At 45.6% G+C, this 17,541-nt stretch overlaps 1 protein-coding gene across 1 annotated transcript in view; it reads left to right on the forward strand.

Annotated features, from left to right (window-relative positions):
- Positions 1-17,541, forward strand: part of myo1d (myosin 1D) — an 89,506-nt gene that overhangs the window by 49,177 nt on the left and 22,788 nt on the right. The window contains exons 17-21 of the mRNA XM_080517441.1: positions 6,540-6,763; positions 7,328-7,466; positions 8,477-8,581; positions 8,664-8,777; positions 16,984-17,138. Of these exons, the coding sequence (XP_080373567.1) occupies positions 6,540-6,763; positions 7,328-7,466; positions 8,477-8,581; positions 8,664-8,777; positions 16,984-17,138 (737 nt within the window). The remainder of the gene's footprint in view (positions 1-6,539; positions 6,764-7,327; positions 7,467-8,476; positions 8,582-8,663; positions 8,778-16,983; positions 17,139-17,541) is intronic.

The following is a 17,541-nucleotide window of genomic DNA, read 5'->3' on the forward strand; positions in this document are numbered from 1 at the left end:
TTCGAATGATATATGACACACCAATGACAATCACACCACTATCTTGCTCTTGAGCGCCGAACGTCTAAATATGCCTTTAAATCTCCCGCCCTGTGAATCTGACCTAGTTTTCCCAACTTGCCGTAGTTTTGCGCTGTGACGTATGAGGGGTTATTTACTTCCGCCCACAACAGCTGATCGTAGCGTCTTGTTTACATGTGCTCTGCATTATCGCGTTATTTAGCAGTTTTTTAGAGCCATGCCTAAGTGTTGTGTTGCGGCTGGGTGTTCCCAAATGCCCAGTCCGTCTGTAAGTGTCCATAAATTCCCAAAAGATCAAACTTTGAGGAGATTATGGACAAAACAAGTGCAGCGCACTCGCTCCAACTGGACACCAACAGAGGCCTCCTATCTCTGCAGTCAACATTTCACAGATGACTGTTACGAAACAGCACCCGCAATCCGAGAGTCACTTGGTTTTGCTGTGAAGAGGAAACGTATCCTGAAACCTGGTTCTGTCCCCACCATTTTTAAACGGCTTTTTAACGGATTTTTAAACCCAACCTTCAGTAAGTCTTTTTAAAACCTGCTAAAACTTAAGACAAATAGACCAATAAACTTTGCAAAACACCCACTCTGACACAAGGGTAAATACCCGGTCACACACAATATGTGCACACGGGTAAATACCCGGTCACGCACAATATGTGCACACGGGTAAATACCCGGTCACGCACAATATGTGCACACGGGTAAATACCCGGTCACGCACAATATGTGCACACGGGTAAATACCCGGTCACGCACAATATGTGCACACGGGTAAATACCCGGTCACGCACAATATGTACTCACGGGTAAATACCCGGTCACACACAATATGTACTCACGGCTCAAACATGTATGGTTGAACGCCTTGATTTTCTTCTAATTCTTCCTCCGATGATTCCTCTCCTTCATCTTCGTCCAAAACCAACGATACGTCACTTAAATCTTCGCTAACATCGCTCCTAGGTGCTTCTGTATCGCCAAACCCCTCCATTCTTCAATCAGCTGATGTTGTTTTGGCTGGGACATATAACCCCTCGTACGTCATATCCGGTCTAGCTCAGGCGGCTCACATTTATGGCCCGCAAATATACCGTCGTCTGCTGCATCATGTAAAGTCAATTAAAAGGGTCGGAATTCGGACTTTTATCTGGGAATGTTATATACCTTTCGAAAGCATATTTATTCTTCTTTCTAAAGATGAAATCTGAAAAACATTTCAGGGACACTTTAAATTGTATTTCGAAATGGTTAAAACTGGGTCCAGGAAGACGTCCAAGACGTCATTATCATCTGCTAAATTTTTTGTTTATCGCAAGTTATATTGTGATTTTTTTTTTATTCACGTAGTGCAGCACTTAACGTGCCTATTATAATATGTTTTAAAGGGAAATGTTAAATATTACACTCTGTTTACGTGAAGTTTCCAATGAGAATGCATAATTTTTCTTTTTAGAAAGGTTTCACGTTTACACTGCGACATTTTAGAAATGTAGTTTTCATGTGGGGCCACTAGTAGGTGCCGTTCTTCTGTAATAAAACCACAGTACGCTGTGAAACTTTGAAGCGCCTTTAAACTATTTCTTCATCGTTTTGGTCCGCTCTGTATCTGAACGAAAGAAAGAAATAAAAATCTACCTCCAGGTTATGCAGATGACGTTGTAGTAAATATTCAAGACATACTGTTCAATTAAAGAGCAATCGTAGCACTCAAGTGGAGGATCAGAATATTTACGTTTTCCGCAGTTACCATGGAGACGGAGCATTGCGCCTCCGAGCACTGTTGTCTTGTAAATAGGCCCTAAACGAAAAGTGTGGAGATCTGACCTGAGACGCTTGCACACGTTTTTATCCTGAAGTCTTTTGCCGGTTGATTTGAGATTTTGTGTTGCGTCTATATATAAAACACAAAGTTCGTATGAATAGTAAATAATAAAATACTAACCATCGGGTTTGTGCCTTTATCTCTGCCTGAATGTGGACGGTCAATATTTTTTTTGGTTCTGATTTTAATACATTGTCGCTCCGTTGGCATTTTTCGTTCCATTTCCTTTGTTTCCCTCTGCTTTGTTTGTCGCCTCCGCCCGGCTTGTTTGCAGCGCAACTTGAGATTCTCGCCGCCGACAAACACAGTTGTTGATTTGGCACGCGCCCCATGCGCCATGTGGGTATTAGGCTGGAAACATCTTAACTCGGCTTTCAGCGAAACTCTCGTTTGGCTTCTCCTCGCTGTTTCTTAGTGTATATGTGCTGAGCACATATGGGGCGGCGCTGGGTGTTGGTGGGTGTTTGGTATCACATTGGGAGGAGAAACTAAAGCAGCGGGAAGATCACGTCTCGTTACCGAGAATGATTACAGTCCTTTCTTCCGTCGCCTGTTAAATATCGTATTTCTGTCATCACGACAAGCTGTGCTTTCTGGAATCCCCCCCGCAGGAAACCTTTAATGACAATTTGCACCGTTTCTTGGGGATATTTAGTTTGTGTTGATGTTGAAAATGAGGCAGACAGGAGTTGACAAGTACAATTCAACAACCCCAGCTATCAGTGAATGTATGAAGGCAAACAGACTGGCTGTAAAAACAACAACAAACGTGAAACAAACGTCGCGGCCGGTTGGCGGCGCCGGGGGAGCCGGGCCGTCCGCTGTGCGCCCCCGTCGTCATCCTGGCTGCTCCGATCCTCGGCGCCTTCGGGCGGCGGCGGCGGCGGCATCAGTCACACACCGGCCGCCGGCTGCATGTTTACGTTGGCACCGACCGAGCTGCATTCATTCAACTCCCGACACGTGATCTCCAAATTCCAGTGTGCAGAAGGAGCTGCTGCAAGCGCTGTGAGTGAGAGGCCGTTTTATTTGCACATGCAGATTCAGCCTGATTCCCGTCTATGACGGTTCAAATTAAACGGGTACAACTAATTCATCAAGTAATTGTCCTCTCTTTTTCCATTCTTTCATGGGTCATGGCAATACAATTAAATTAAATTACAGTTCATATAAGAATAAATTGGCAGGATGCAAAGAAAAGAATCGCAGTTATTCAGTTGTAGTTATTTACTACATGAATTTGGTGATAATGGTGTCAACACAGGCGCAACGTTGAGAAAATCATTTGGTAGCAGCAAAAATCTTTTTAACTACATTAATATTGCGTGAATGTCTTTAATTTGCCATAATAATGAAGTGGCCACGTTAATAATAAAACATATCAGTAAGTGAATTATTGTGTCTGGCCAAGTTCAGCATATAATTTGCACGTATTATAAAAAAAAGTAATATTAGTGCATTAAATAGTAAACTACAGACGTTGTGATTGGATTATTGACGTTAAATCAATCTGTAAAGTTACTCCAGTAAGAATTCTGTTTATTGCAGAAATTGATTTATTTGTGGGTTAACGGTCATTGTTTTCTTCCGTTTCCACGGAAACGGAAAGTTCCACTGTGGGCGCCGTTTTCAAAAATAGTTTTCAGTGAGACCGTTGTGAACGAACCACAGAGACGCGTTGTGTAAACTGAACCTCGGCCGCGTTGCAACAAAGACAATAATGTAGGGAAAAATAATAATAATAAAATGCAGTCGGCTCCTAAATAAGATGCGTTTTCACATAAGTGATTACATGGGGGAAACCAAAAGCCTTTAATGCGCTGCCAGAGAGGAGTCACTCAGTTGAGTTTATGCTCTTTGAAGCAGGCATCCGACTTTACAGCAGCCGATTAATCAACAAAACGAACTGCGCCCAGTCCCTGGAGCTTCACGCCATTAAACAGTGTTGCGTTCGCTGCAGAAACACTTTGACGTTTATGCTTTGACCCGCCGCTCGTTCTGAAAACTTTGCTTAATTCGGCGTAAACGCTCTGAGCTCGGACGGAATGTCAACGCGAGCGTCGACCTTGTTCAGAGAGTCGGTGAGGCCCCGAGCAGGTGGAGGAGTCGGGGTGATGAAGATGGAGGCGCACCTCCTTCCTTGTCTCCTTCGTCTCCCTCTCATGCATTATGCATCACAGGCGGTGCAGCGCGAGTTCGTCATAATGTGCCGTTTAGCGGCGTCGAGAGGTGGAGAGATGACTCATTTTGTCCCCGAAATGACGAGTCGATTCACTTCGACTCCAGAGACTCGCAGAATCAAATCAAGTGGTTTGTTCCTTCATCGCCTCTACCGAAATGCAAAATCAAACCTTCGAGCAATTTCGGGTCAACGATTAACGTCGACACAGAACAAAACTCAACACATGACTGGACTTGAACCATTTAAATGTGGAGACTTTCTTCAAATCCAAAGAGAAGCTTGTTTGGGTTACTCGTGGCAAATATCTGGGCAGTGGATGCCTTGTTCTTTATTTATTTATTATCCAGCACTTAGGACTTCATCAGCGAGGTCTGATCAAGCTGGTGTAGGAAAATACATCAAAGGAGTTCAATGCTTTTTCTTCACTGTGCAGCAGAAAATGGAAACGCGCTTCAAGAACTCCGTTCTTTTTGATTTCAGGTAGAAGTTACAATTTAAAACTGGATTTTCTGCTCGTTTGGCTTCAGGTTAGATTAGCTAGCATCGACTGTATCAGCTTAATGGATCTAACATATAAATCCATATAAAAAAAAAAAGACGCGGCTCGATGATGAGACTCCAGCTCTCCGTCTCAGAGCGACGCAGTGCTGGTCGTTATGTCGCTCGTTAATCTTCTCGGGGTGATTTGGGCTCCTTGACGTTAAACCGCGAGGCAATGCGGCGAATTCCCTGTTCCAGCGGTTGTGGTTGTTGCGTTCCTTCGCTCCCGGTGGCGTCCGACATAAACACACCTCAAAGCGGCTGACGCGGTCGATTCATCCACACTCCCACACTGCGCCAAGCCGCTCTTCTTCTCCGCCGGTTATCGAGCCTCATCAGGTGGAAGACGCCTCCTCCGCACTTTTAATATGCAAATGCAGGAAATCCTTTTTCTTTGCCACCGGCCTCCCCCACACTTGGAGGGATTAAATATGCATGATCTCGCTGATTACTGTGCATCACACTTTAGATGCTATCCAGGAGCGGTTCGGTGCACAGTGTCGTCCTCAGTCTGATGCTCTCACGTCTGTGACCCAGGATTACCGATTATTAGGAATTATTCAGACACTTTGTCGAGTGTGGGGATAATTCTCTATATGTGAGGCGGGCAGTACAGTGAAGGGCGAGAGCATATGGTTGAGATTTCAGGGAGCCTGGATGTGGAGTTATGGTTCCCGGAGGTCCCACTTACATCTATTATTCATGCTGCAGAGGGTCTGAGAGCCACTCAACCTAGAGCCGGCTTTGGATTTCTTATTTTAGCCATCATTTAGTCCAAAGCCATACTGTTTAAACACTGCAATCTGTACAAATGTCTAAAAATAATCCAGTGGGTTTTGACATAAAGCCTTGAAACGCACGCTGGGTATTGACTACTAACGATTCCTCATGATTCATATTTAAGTACTCGGGTCATTCATTTATTTATTTATTTATTTATTTTTATGATCAGCTTTTTATTCCTGATGCAGAAAACTTAAAAATAGTCCCGTTTAGTCATGACTAAAATCCACTAAATAATTCAAATCCAAACACTGAAGGTCCCTTCATCTCCTGCCGAGGGCAAATCTGCATTCTGCTTATGAATGTGTGCTCAAGTGCCAAGTTTACGACTTTTCTCAGTTGATATTTCAGTTTTATTCACACGGCACCAATCACAACGCAGTCGTCGCAAAGCAGTTAAATGTACCGCAGTGAAATATGAGCAATAACAGACAGCAGTGGAAAGAAAAATACCTTGATTTTAGACGCGAATCTCTAAATAGAGAAATAGAGAAATGTTTTATATTGATCGATAAATAAATGTCGGAATCAGAGCGTCCATCTTTCCATCTTCAAGACACACAAACACACTAACAACTGTGCACACCTTCGGTTAAGACGCATCTTATTGAGAATCATCAAACGCAAAACAAAAACACCTAAAAGTTCAGATTTTAACCGGATTTGTTTCAGTGCGTGCTCATCGGTACTCTACTGTGACCGTGTGACTCTAATGTGATGTCGTACTGCATAAGATTTGTGAAAGGAATAATATGTAGCGTGAAAAGTATTGGTCCCAACACAGAACCCTGTGGAACTCCATGGTTAACTTAAAAACACATCCTTCGTGGAATCGCAGAATCTGTCTGATAAATGTGATGTATACAGAGTTTCTTTTGTGTTTTAGGTGTTTTAGTCAAAGCTTGGCATCAGTAGTGTCTTACAAATAGGTTATTAATGTTTTAAAGAGTCAAAACAGTGACGAGATTGAATCTGCTGCACAAACAAAGACAGGCTGGACGGAAATTGTGTTTCTTTTGGCCTGTACTTCCTGTTCTGTGCTCATTTGTCCAATAAAACCACAAACCCAAAGTTTTTGGATTGTAGCATTGATACGTTCTAGAATAAGCCGGCAGTTTGTACTGAAACAAACACAAAAACTCCCGCCACAAGCAGTGAAAGTGTTTTTGAATCCTGTTCCAGGTGTGGAGGGGAACCATCGCCAGAATGCGATACCGGCGGATGAAGGCAGCGCTGACCATCCTGCAGGCGTACCGACGCTACAAGGTCAAGTCCTACATCCGGGAGGTCAACCGCCGCTTCAAGAACGTGCGCTCCATGAAGGACTATGGCAGACACGTGAAGTGGCCGACGCCCCCCAAGGTCCTGCGGAAGTTTGAGGACGCGCTCAAGAGCATCTATAACAGGTACATGGAGAAGATGTGAAATCCTCTTGATCGGGCTCTTCAGTCCCCACCATCTTCTACTTTTTAATTTCTAACCGCATCTGAACCGCGGCGGAGGAAGAGCCTCTTTTTAAAAAGGAAGTGTTTTTTAAGATATTTTCTCTCGACGCAAATCGTTTCTCGAAATCGGCGGAACCACAAGACGAGTCTGACGCAGGCCGTCTGAAACGCCGCGAGCCCCTCCGGTGGTATTTCACATCCATTTGAAGCAGCGTCCTCACATTTCCTCCCGCCTCGGGCTCTCGCTGGGCATCGATTCCCCCCCCCCGCCATCAAAGACCCGCCGCTGCCTTTCATCCTGCGGGCCTGTTTGCTTTCCCTCCCATGGCGACGCCGGGCGCGGCAAGGAAACTGCCCTCCCGCAGAACCACGCCTGCCGTCGGGATCTGTGAGCGAAAGGCCAATGAATTATTGCGGCTGCAGCAGCCGGGGTTCTGCGGCGGAATCCGACGGCGGCGTCGGGGCTTCGTGGAGCGTCTCTTCGCTCACGTCCGTCCGTCTCACTGTGTGTCTGCCTGCCTCCAGGTGGTGGGCGTGGACGCTGATCAAAGGCCTCTCTCCGGAGGAGACCTTACGGGTGAGGGCCAAGGTGGCCTGTCTGGAGGCCCTGAAGGGCCACAGAGCTGACATGGGGCTGCAGAGAGCCTGGGAAGGAAACTACCTGGTGAGTGGCCTGGAGGGATGGAGGGAGGGAGGGAGGGAGGGATGGATTATTCCAGCAGAGGCAAAAAGAATAAACAAATCATTACATGCCAGCCTTGTGTTTTTCAGGAGCGTGCAGTGTGTAGATCAACAACAACAATAGAAGAATCCAGTTTTTTTTTTTTTTTTTATTCATTGTAAAAAGAAAATAAAAAAATCAATACAATACAGAACAAAAGATTTCAAATTCATTATTGAAAAGGAGCGGGAAGAAGATTAACTTATTCATTCTGCCCTTTTATCTCAAATAATAATTTTCTGCTTAAATTGAATGCAAACAGAAAATAGGTAAACAAAACAGATTAACTATAAAGTCCAAGCGGCCCACAGAGCCACTCGCTTATATCGGTTGTATTTCTCCAAAAGGACAAAACAAGAAAACAATTTGATTCTCCTCTATTATTTCTTTGTATTTCAAAAACCTCGTTTTAATCACTTTTTAAAATCTAGCTTGTGTTCTATTCCTTATTTAGATTTTTCTCTAACTGAACCTCTTTTAATGAAATGCAGTGTTCCCCTACTTTGGTCCTATGTTAAGTTTTTTGTTTTTTTTCCCCTGTCCCTTTTAAATTATAGCTCCCTTCTCATTTTGCAAATAAAATGTAGAACATAAAGTTTATTTTTGAGCTTTATAGATAATCTGAAGAATACTATGATCGACTATGTAATGACATTTTCACTGGCTGAATAATCTCAATATTTTTCCCCCAACTGATTATTCTTATGACTCTTTTCTGTTTAAAACTTAAACCACACCATCATCTGCGTACGGGGAGGCACAGTGCTTCCATCCAGCAGACACTGAGTGGATCTATATGATGGGGAAAGACTGTTTAAATGTCTTCACTGTACTGTTGACTGTGTCCTCGGTTGTATTACAAATGGATTATAATGTATGTATTACGATGGACCGTGCAATTCTTCAGGAGGTTTGTAAGGTTTGTTCTGAGGGTGTTTCTATGTGTCGACCAGAAGCGAGACAGCCCCGACACGGCCGCGTCCTTCACCCTGGTGTCCAGCGAGCTGCAGAGAAAAGACAAATTCATGAGGGTGCTGTTCTCCTGCAACGTGCGGAAGGTAACGGCGTCTGCGAACAATTGCCGACCCGGAGACGCCGGCGGGTCGTCTTGTGTCTAACGAGCAGCTTTGCGTTTCCCAGATCAACCGTTTCCACAAGGCGGAGAACCGAACGCTGCTCCTCACCGACCGCCACCTGTACAAGATGGACCCCCTGAAGCAATACAAGCCCATGAAGAGCGTCCCCCTCTACAACGTAGGACCCGCTTCTTTTAGTAGAAACGCAGGTAGAACAGTGACGCGGCGCGACAGAGGGTTTGCGTCCTGCAAAGAGGCAAACGTCGCCACTTTCCGGTGTCTTGTGTCTGAGCCGGTCCGCGATGAGTCAATGAGAAATTATGAATCTAAAACAAATCAGAGAGCATGAGTCACGCAATGCAAACACTTTGCTTTACTTTCAAACGCAGCAGCTTTTATTTTCAGTGGACGTGGGCGTCCATCACCCGTCTTTGACGAACTGTGCAAAGAAATACAAGAAAGTTTTCAGAGCAGGGACAGTAGCTGAAGTGCGTCATCCATACTGAGCAGAATGGGGAAGAACATGGAGCTCGGCCCTCGTTCAGAGGACTGGATTTTGACGTGGCCTCCTCGGGAAGATTAATTGCCCATTCTGAGCACTTTGGATATTTCTAGCAGGGACTGAAGTGGTAGATTAGATTGTGCTTTCGTTTCTTTTTCTGGCAGTGGCCTCGGGCCTGACACTGAGGTTGCATGGCAGTTCTTTGAGTGTGTGTGATGACGCACGTGATCCAGAAAATGTGAGTGAGCGAGAAAATCACTTTGACAATGTTAAAAGCAGTCCGTCCGTCCTTCTATCTTCTGTATGGCCGCGTTCAATCTGGAGGGAACCGGAGCCGATGGAGCTGACCATCACACACCAGGTGTTTTCCCGGTGTCCGTCTATCATTCATATATATTCCAGACCCAGTTTATCAGAAACTGCCCAGGTTAGGAGCCACTGGTTGACTTTTAGTAGGAAATAAATCCGTTTTGAAATGACCGAAAGACAGAGATGTAACACAACCGCCACAATGCAGGATGGAAACGCGAGTTTCGGCTTCAGGTGGATGAAAACATCAAAAGGTTTAAAGGTTATTGTTGTCTGAGTGGAATCCTGCTTTCCTGTTTATTCCCGCCGGTGCCGCGCCGCGCCGGTTCTTATGGTGAAAGACAGTCACTCAGATGTATTTTAATGAGGAACCGCTGATTCACAGCAGCAATTTCAACTCCAATTAGCACTCGACTTTTTTTTTTTTTTTTTTAAGGAGTTAAATTACAGCAGCCACATCATTATACCGACACCGGATGATGGGAACGGAGAGACGTACTCCAGTGGAATAACATGCCCCCTTCACTTATTCAACGTAGAGTGCAGTAATTGGATCAACGTCCTTCTTCGTTCAAACGTCTGTGTGGGATTAACCTTCGACGCCTTACATTCTAGTTTCGCACAGATTGTGAGAATTTCCAACATCTCTTAGAGGATCGAACGACGGCGTCTTGTCGTATTTCCTGTTTGGCATTAAACCGATCACAGACGGTATCCACTCTATCTGAATTGAATGACCAAATATTCACAAATGGCTTGTCCTCGTCTCGGCTGTGTATATTTACGTTAAAGTGTTTTCATAATGTTTGAAATGAATGAGAGTGGATGGCTTGGATGAAGTGGAAGATGGATGATGGAGAGACTGAAGCAAAGAAAAATAAATCCTTTCAATTAAATTAAAAGGTATGGGTGGATTAAAATGGAATGAAACAATTAAATGGAAAGGTTTGGGATGTGGTGTAACGGAATAGAAAAGAGCAAAATAGGAGAGAAATGAAGGAGTAAACGTGTAGAAATAGAATAAAGTGGAACGGAATCAAATGGAAAGAAGTGAAGAACTAATGGAAGTGAAACACAGTTTAATGGGGCAGATGGAAAAGTCGTCGAACCGCAAAGATATTGAATCAAATGGGAAGAAAAAGAATTGAAGGGAAACGAAAAGGAATGGAGCCGAAAAGAATCGTATGTAATGAAATGGAAAAGATAGAAGAGATTAAAGTGTCCAAAAACGTCTTGAAGACTTTGCAATAACACATTTATAACACATATCCAGCAACAGAAACATGAAGTGGCCATGACGATCCAGGACAACGTCAAGTTTTGTTGTTTGTTTTTTTAAACTGTAAACGTAAAGTTCTTGTTCCGCGTGAGAGTCGACGTGCTCCAGGTTCGCAGTCGGAGCGACATTGTCTTTGATTTCCCACCGGCCCCGCTGCCACATGGCAGCACGCAGGACGCCGCTGCAGCTCTTACAGTTGGCTGGTCCAAATTCACTCACACTCATGTGATAGGCCCATTAAAGCCGCCGCATGCGCTCGGATCAGGAGGCTGTTTCCATGGTAAAAGTGCACCGTGAGCTTCATGCCTGCAGCTGTTTTCATTGTGTTTGTTTTTTTTTTTTAGCTTTGAGGTTTCCTGCAGCATCTCGGGTCTCACCTGTGCAGGAATAGTTTGGCATGTTTGTTTCCTCAGAGGAGGAGGGGGGGAGGGGAGGGGGGGTCTCATCGATCCGATCGTCTCGTCTCTCGCAGTTTCTTCACATTTAAAGTTGGCCCATAAATAAATGCAGGGCTAAGAGGCATTTAATGTGAACACGCTCCAGGGAGTGTTTAGTTTTAACCGCAGGAGGTGAAGAGCTTCTCTGGAAATTGGCAGTGTGGAGCAATGAACAAAGGTTTTTTTCTTTCTTTAAGAGGAGAGCAAGAGCGGAGGTGTGACTGCTCAACTGGTCATCAACTTGTAAATGTGATTAAATCTCTAAACACACACACAGGGAGAATGTGCAAACACCACAACAGAAAGGCAGGGTGGTGTGGTGCAGCACACCAGGGGGGGTCCCATGTTCGATTCCATTATTTCTGTGTGGGGTTAGCGCGAGTTCTCCTGGGTTCTCTCCGGGCCGTCTGGTTTCCACGGGGGATCTCAAGACATGTGTTGGGGTTAATTAGTGACTCTCGTGTGTCTTCGCGTGTGAACGTCTGGTTCGTTTGGATTGAGACGCGTCCGCTGCCTTTCTGCCGACGTCATCCGGGATCTCTTCCAGCGCCGCCGCCCCGAAAACAACGACATCAATGGATGTTCTTCAGGCGATAATAACGTTTCGCTGCCAGACAAGAAGGAGTGTTAGTGGAGATTAGAATGTTCCAGGGTGGAAATGAAGAGGTTTTCTGCTGATAATTCGTTCCGTCCGTGTCGTCCATTCGTCTTTTTTCCCCCGCCACCAGTCGCTACTTTATGGGTCGAGGCCGCGCGGAACACACGACCTCCATATAAACGTCGAGCCGCAGGCGCCGAGTGATTTGGTCCAAGGTGGACGAGTGTGGAGAGGAAAGGTGTGCGAGGAGGCGAGTGGAGCCGCAGCGGCGTGACGTTGTGTTATTGATCAGTGAAGGTCACGCAGAGGGAAACGCAGTTAGCTCATTGTTGATTAGAACTGATCCCCCCCCCCCCCCCACCTCACCCCCCCCGTGGTGTATTTACTGCTGCTCCTGCACGCCAGCAGAGGAGAGGAGCCAAAAATCTGCCTGCCAAAGCATCCACACAGACCAGCCACAACATTATGACCGATGTAGGGGTTCAGGTACAAAACTACAGCTTTTGTTGATGGTAAGATTGCACAATACATCAAAGTTTTATGGTTATCCTAACTGAGCTGCAATACATTTTTGTTTCTGTGCACTGTGCGTTCAAAAGACAGAATAAATATGTCCGTAAATATTAACTAACTCACTAAAAATGCACAATTAATAATAAAATCAAGTTATTTAAATCACAGCTCTAGTTATTTCCGACCTGGTGGAAACGGCGCAGAAGCCCGAAGCAAAAAAGTGACCGAAAAGTCAGTAAATGATTCTGAAACGCTGCTAATAAACATAAAAATCAGCGCCCAGATGGGTGAGAGAAATGACACTATTATTCAGGAGAAGGAATCTCAAAGCACAATGACATAAAGAATATCAGACATAAATGATATGATTTTCAAAAGTGTGTTTCTCCGTCGGGCCCCGCCTCCCCTGAAGCTGTTGGAATAATCAGTTTGTTGTGTTTGGAGTCGTGGTGGTGACCTCCGTCCGTCTGCAACACCTGAGCATCACAACTGGACCACTGGTCAGGGGAAGGAAGGTTCAGAGGTCTGAGGTGTTGATTTGGCCTTAGAATCACTACAGCAGGTCCCTGGAGGTCACGCATCGATGGTTCAAGGCTGGTTTTTAGCAGCAGGACGGCACACACACACACACACACACACACACACACACACACACACACACACACACACACACACACACACACACACACACTGTTATTCCAGTGGTCATAATGTTATGGCTCGTGGCTGTATAAACCAAACACTGGCTGAGCGGCAGAATTTGTATCGCCTCAGTTCCATCTCTTAAAAAAAAACCCAAAACAAATACCTGGTTTCATATCAGTCCTGGGGGTTTGAACCCATGTTTCACCTCCTTTTCTCGCCCCTCCCCCTCCTCCTCCCCCTTCCTCCTCCTCCCCCCTCCTCTTCCTCCCATCCTCGCTCCCGGCCCAACATCCCCCCCCCCCCCCCCGCGCTGTCTCTGCCTGTGCTTCTCTCTTCCCCGTTGTTGTCATGCCAACTTCCCGGGAGACGGCGTTGTCATGGATACCGAGCGGCAGGGCAGATCAGCTGATGTCTGGTGTCGTTCAGGCACAAATCTGTCTCCTGTATGTGAGCGCTTTCCTCCCTTTTTTTACTGGCGGCGAGGCTTAAATGTGATCCCTGTGGCTCTCTCTCTCTCCCTCTCTCTCCCTCTCTCTCTCTCACTCATTCTTTCCTTTTTTCATTCACCCATTGACCCTTTTCTCTGCACACATTCGGTCAGAGCATGTAGCTCAGAGGTCAAAACAGACATTCACCCTTAAAAAAATCAATATAATCATATAATCCAGCCTTAATACAACATTTATTAAATTCTTTTCCGCCTTTAGCCAATCTGCTCGGAAATTAACCCTTTGCGCTCCCGCCAAGCTGATCAGACTACTGTCAAACGACTGCAATCTCAACTTCTCGCCATTTTTCATGAAACCCTCTGGTGCAACACACACTGAAACGTCCTGAAAACGTCTCCTTTCACTGTTGCATTCTGGGTGTTCATATAAAGTTAGTATAGTCGCTTGTTTGGTGGTTAATCATGGGGGGGGGAAACACGGTGTTCTCAATACCTTCAGAAATGGAAATCAACCAGATATTGATTCAGGGAAGAAATAAAAGTATAGAAACACTAAATTCTGTGCGCAACTTTACAATCCAAATAAATCAATTCCTTAGAGGGTCTAAAAGCTTTTTAAATCACATTTTTAATAACAACACATACACATAACTGGGATGATAAAGTAGATGTAATTTCCCAGACTCGAACCGGGTACCCTGTAGCTGTGAGGTGAGTGCAAACCACTACACAGCACACAAGTGGGATGTGATGCATAATTTAGGATCCGTGTAATTTCTCAACCTCGCGCTGTAAGATGAGACTTCGTGAATTAGCTGCTGCTGTGCAACAGAATAATAAAGCACTTTTTTTTTTTCCCCCTCCTTCTTCTTCCATGCATTTTTAGTTAACGCTGCAGGGGTTTCGGGAAAGCAGAGCTCAGAGATGCTGAAGACCCCCGCCGAGTCCTGACTCGGGCTCATGTGACTCAGTGAGGAGTGAGCGGCAAACAAAAGAAGCAAACGCTTTTCATAAACGGCTTTCACATTATGCAAATCTGCTAAAGCCAGCCTCAATGTGACGAGGCGAATGACAGCCGCGCCAACAAACCCATGCAGCGCCGAAGTCGGGCTGCAGCAGACGTCTGCGACTGGACGACTGGCGCGGCTCGTCAGTGTCGTAGTCGTCTGATCAGATCGTTCAAACTCCCACTGCTTCTCTGCACTGCTGCAATGTTGCATCATTAACATTCAAATATCTATAAACAGGAGGGCAAAAAAAAACGTGTTATTCAGATTAGGTTCTTCTAAGAAAGCGTCAAAGGTCATTAAAGTTCAGGAAAATATTGACCTTTTTGACTGAAATACACTTGACTGGCTCTGAAAACAAAGTCCTTTCTGGAATTTGATCAAATTTGAAGATATTTTCAAGCGGACACTTAATTCATAACCGCGTTTAAAAGTTCTGCGTCGACACCGACTGGAGGCATCTGCTGGATGTTTGTCAGAAGGTGATACCACATCGTGTTCCAGGTGGGAAAGAGAAGTCAAATTGAGTTTCTTTCTAACGTGGCGCCATTTTAACCCCTTAAGAGCTGAAGCAGCAGCAGCACGGATCAGGTGTGACAATCAGATGTGATTCATGTCTTTGAGGTGATTCAAGCCTCCAAGTAGCACAAGCCAACAAATCACTTGCTTACTGAGAACAGTATATATATTATCTAATGTCTATTATAATACAGGAAATCAGAAATTCAACCAAAATGTGGTGCGAGGCACCGAAACGGGGGACGTTAATTCTCTCCCCGAGTCTCGGTAATGAATCAAAACAAGGCGTAAGTAAACCATATCGGAGGTTTAATCCCAGCGTTGATGTGCTATCGTATAATCTGACACTGGTTGTAAACTCCCCGCTCGCTTGCGAGGCGAGCCCGACCGGCCCGATCAATATTATCACAGCGTGTCAGGGCCTCTGGTTATCGGTGTGGACACAAAGGAAAACACGGCAGAAACTCCTCCACTGGCTGATGATGGAGCGACTCAACAGCCTCCACTTTTGTCGCATTTGTGTCGGGGAGGAGAGACGAACAACGGAACAGATGGCCGGGCAGATAAACGCCGTCGTCGTCGGGGTAAAACCGATTTGGTGAATCAAAAGTCAAAAAAAAAAAAATGGGACAAGGAAGCAAATCAGAACGTATCATTACCCGACTCATTAGTACACCGACTGCCGTTCCAATCAATTAAGCCTTTAATATAAATGTAAATGTAATCGGCTCCTTGTAATTAAGTTGCGGCTGGATCGCGACGGAGGGCCGCGTCTTCAGGCTTTAATTCACACTGATTACGTGAAGTGTTTGTTTCTGAGTTCACGGGAATCGCGCCGACGCTAAAGAGGCTGAGCTGCTCGTTTCGCACATCTGGTGGAGGATTGGCCCGACGGGGGGGAACGCAACTTTTTGAAAATGATCCATCACCGTGGATACGGCGGAAACACTATTGCTGCACATGTGCACCACACCCGTCGTTCTGCCGTTTCCGTGGAAACGGACGTCCCTTTCTAAACACTACTGTGTGAACGTAAGATTTTTCTGAAGCGAAAACATGTAAACGGGGTCTTAGAGAGGCAAATTGATCGAGCGTTGGGATTTATGTAGTAATATACAACAATTAGTACAAGTATTTGACATTTTTAATCGGAATCATTTACATTTTCAATAATTACAGGACTCTGCACTACTGAGCAAATTCCGTGAAGCGCTTTAGGGTGTGGCTAGTTCCCTCCTTATCGCATTTTTATTAATTTCTGGCTTCTCGGTTACGTGTCCCCGCATTGCTATTGCTCGCTAAGTTGCTAACATACCTGGCTAACAAGAAGAAGTTGCAGTTAGAACGATTATCGGAAACAACATGAGCAACAATCTTTGACCCAACAGGAGGAGGAAATGGTTAAAAACCTGGGGAGGGAATGAGTCAAGATGACGGCATCAAATTGAGAAATGGGCTGAAATGTTTAAATGTCAGGTTATTAAGACATTTGAATGAGTCCAATATCCTCCCGAGACGTGTTTACCTGCCATGTTATTGCTTTCTGACTTACTGGGTGAGGTTTCACTTGCAGCCGTCCTGCTCCTCACTGCGTTGATGGATCTGATTGATCACATTTCATTGGACCTTGGAGAGGCCGGTCAATAAACAAATCAATGCTAAAAGTGCTGATTTTGCTCTTGAGCGGATTAAATCTCATCCGCCATTACACACCGGACACGGGACGTTAGTCTTTCCTCATTTTAATAACAACGAGGCTCTTTTATTTCATCCCACGCTGCCAGAAAGTCACAGATGTGTTGTACCGATACCGGCATCCGCTGTCGGCTCCGACACCCAAAGGTGTCGGTAAACGTGGCCTTCATTACCAGGTTGTGTCGTATCAGTTGCCGTGTGTGTGTTTTTGTTGAATAAAATGACGAATTCTAACGATTCAAGCCCAAATGTGAGTTGAAAGCAGCTGTAGCCGGGATGTAGCCGTATATTGTGTGTTTATCTGCAATACACACTAACATGTGACCCCGTTCTTTGACGAGCTCCCTGTTTGCATTTCCCTGTCTGCTCTCTGAACATGTTTGTGAGTGTTTAACTATACGTGTCCTCTCCACCCCCCCCCCCCCCCCCCAGGTGACCGGGCTGAGCGTGTCTCCTGGGAAGGACCAGCTGGTCGTGTTGCACACCAAGGACAGCAGAGATCTGGTGGTGTGCCTGCAGGGGATGCAGCCAGCCGGCGACAGCCGCATCGGGGAGCTGGTCGGCACCCTCCTCAGCCATTTCAAGAGGTAAGTGGTGGTGGTGGTGTGTGTGGGGGGGGGGTGAAGGCACCGAAAGGGTTGTTGCGTTGTGTGAAAACGGGGTGTGCAGGCTGCCGCACAAACTCCACAGGTATGGAATTTGCCATCGCTGACCAACAGCACAAAAAAAAAAAAAAGAAAAGAAGAACTGTATTTCTGCCTCAGTCGTTCTGCTCCACACACTCTCCCCATGTCGTCATGGAAACGTGAGGCTGCGCCAGTTGGTGCATCGTTTGGACAAAATCAATAAAAGTAGATGTGAATGTCTCGCAAAATCGCCTCGTCCCGTACGGATCCGCCTCCCGATTCACACCAACAGCTGCTAAAGCGCCGTCACTTTGAGCCGATGGGTTCAAGCAGGAACATCCAGTCGGGGGCTGGGCGGATTATT

The sequence above is a fragment of the Blennius ocellaris genome (genome assembly GCF_963422515.1).
Source record: "Blennius ocellaris genome assembly, chromosome: 21".
NCBI classification, from domain to species: domain Eukaryota; kingdom Metazoa; phylum Chordata; class Actinopteri; order Blenniiformes; family Blenniidae; genus Blennius; species Blennius ocellaris.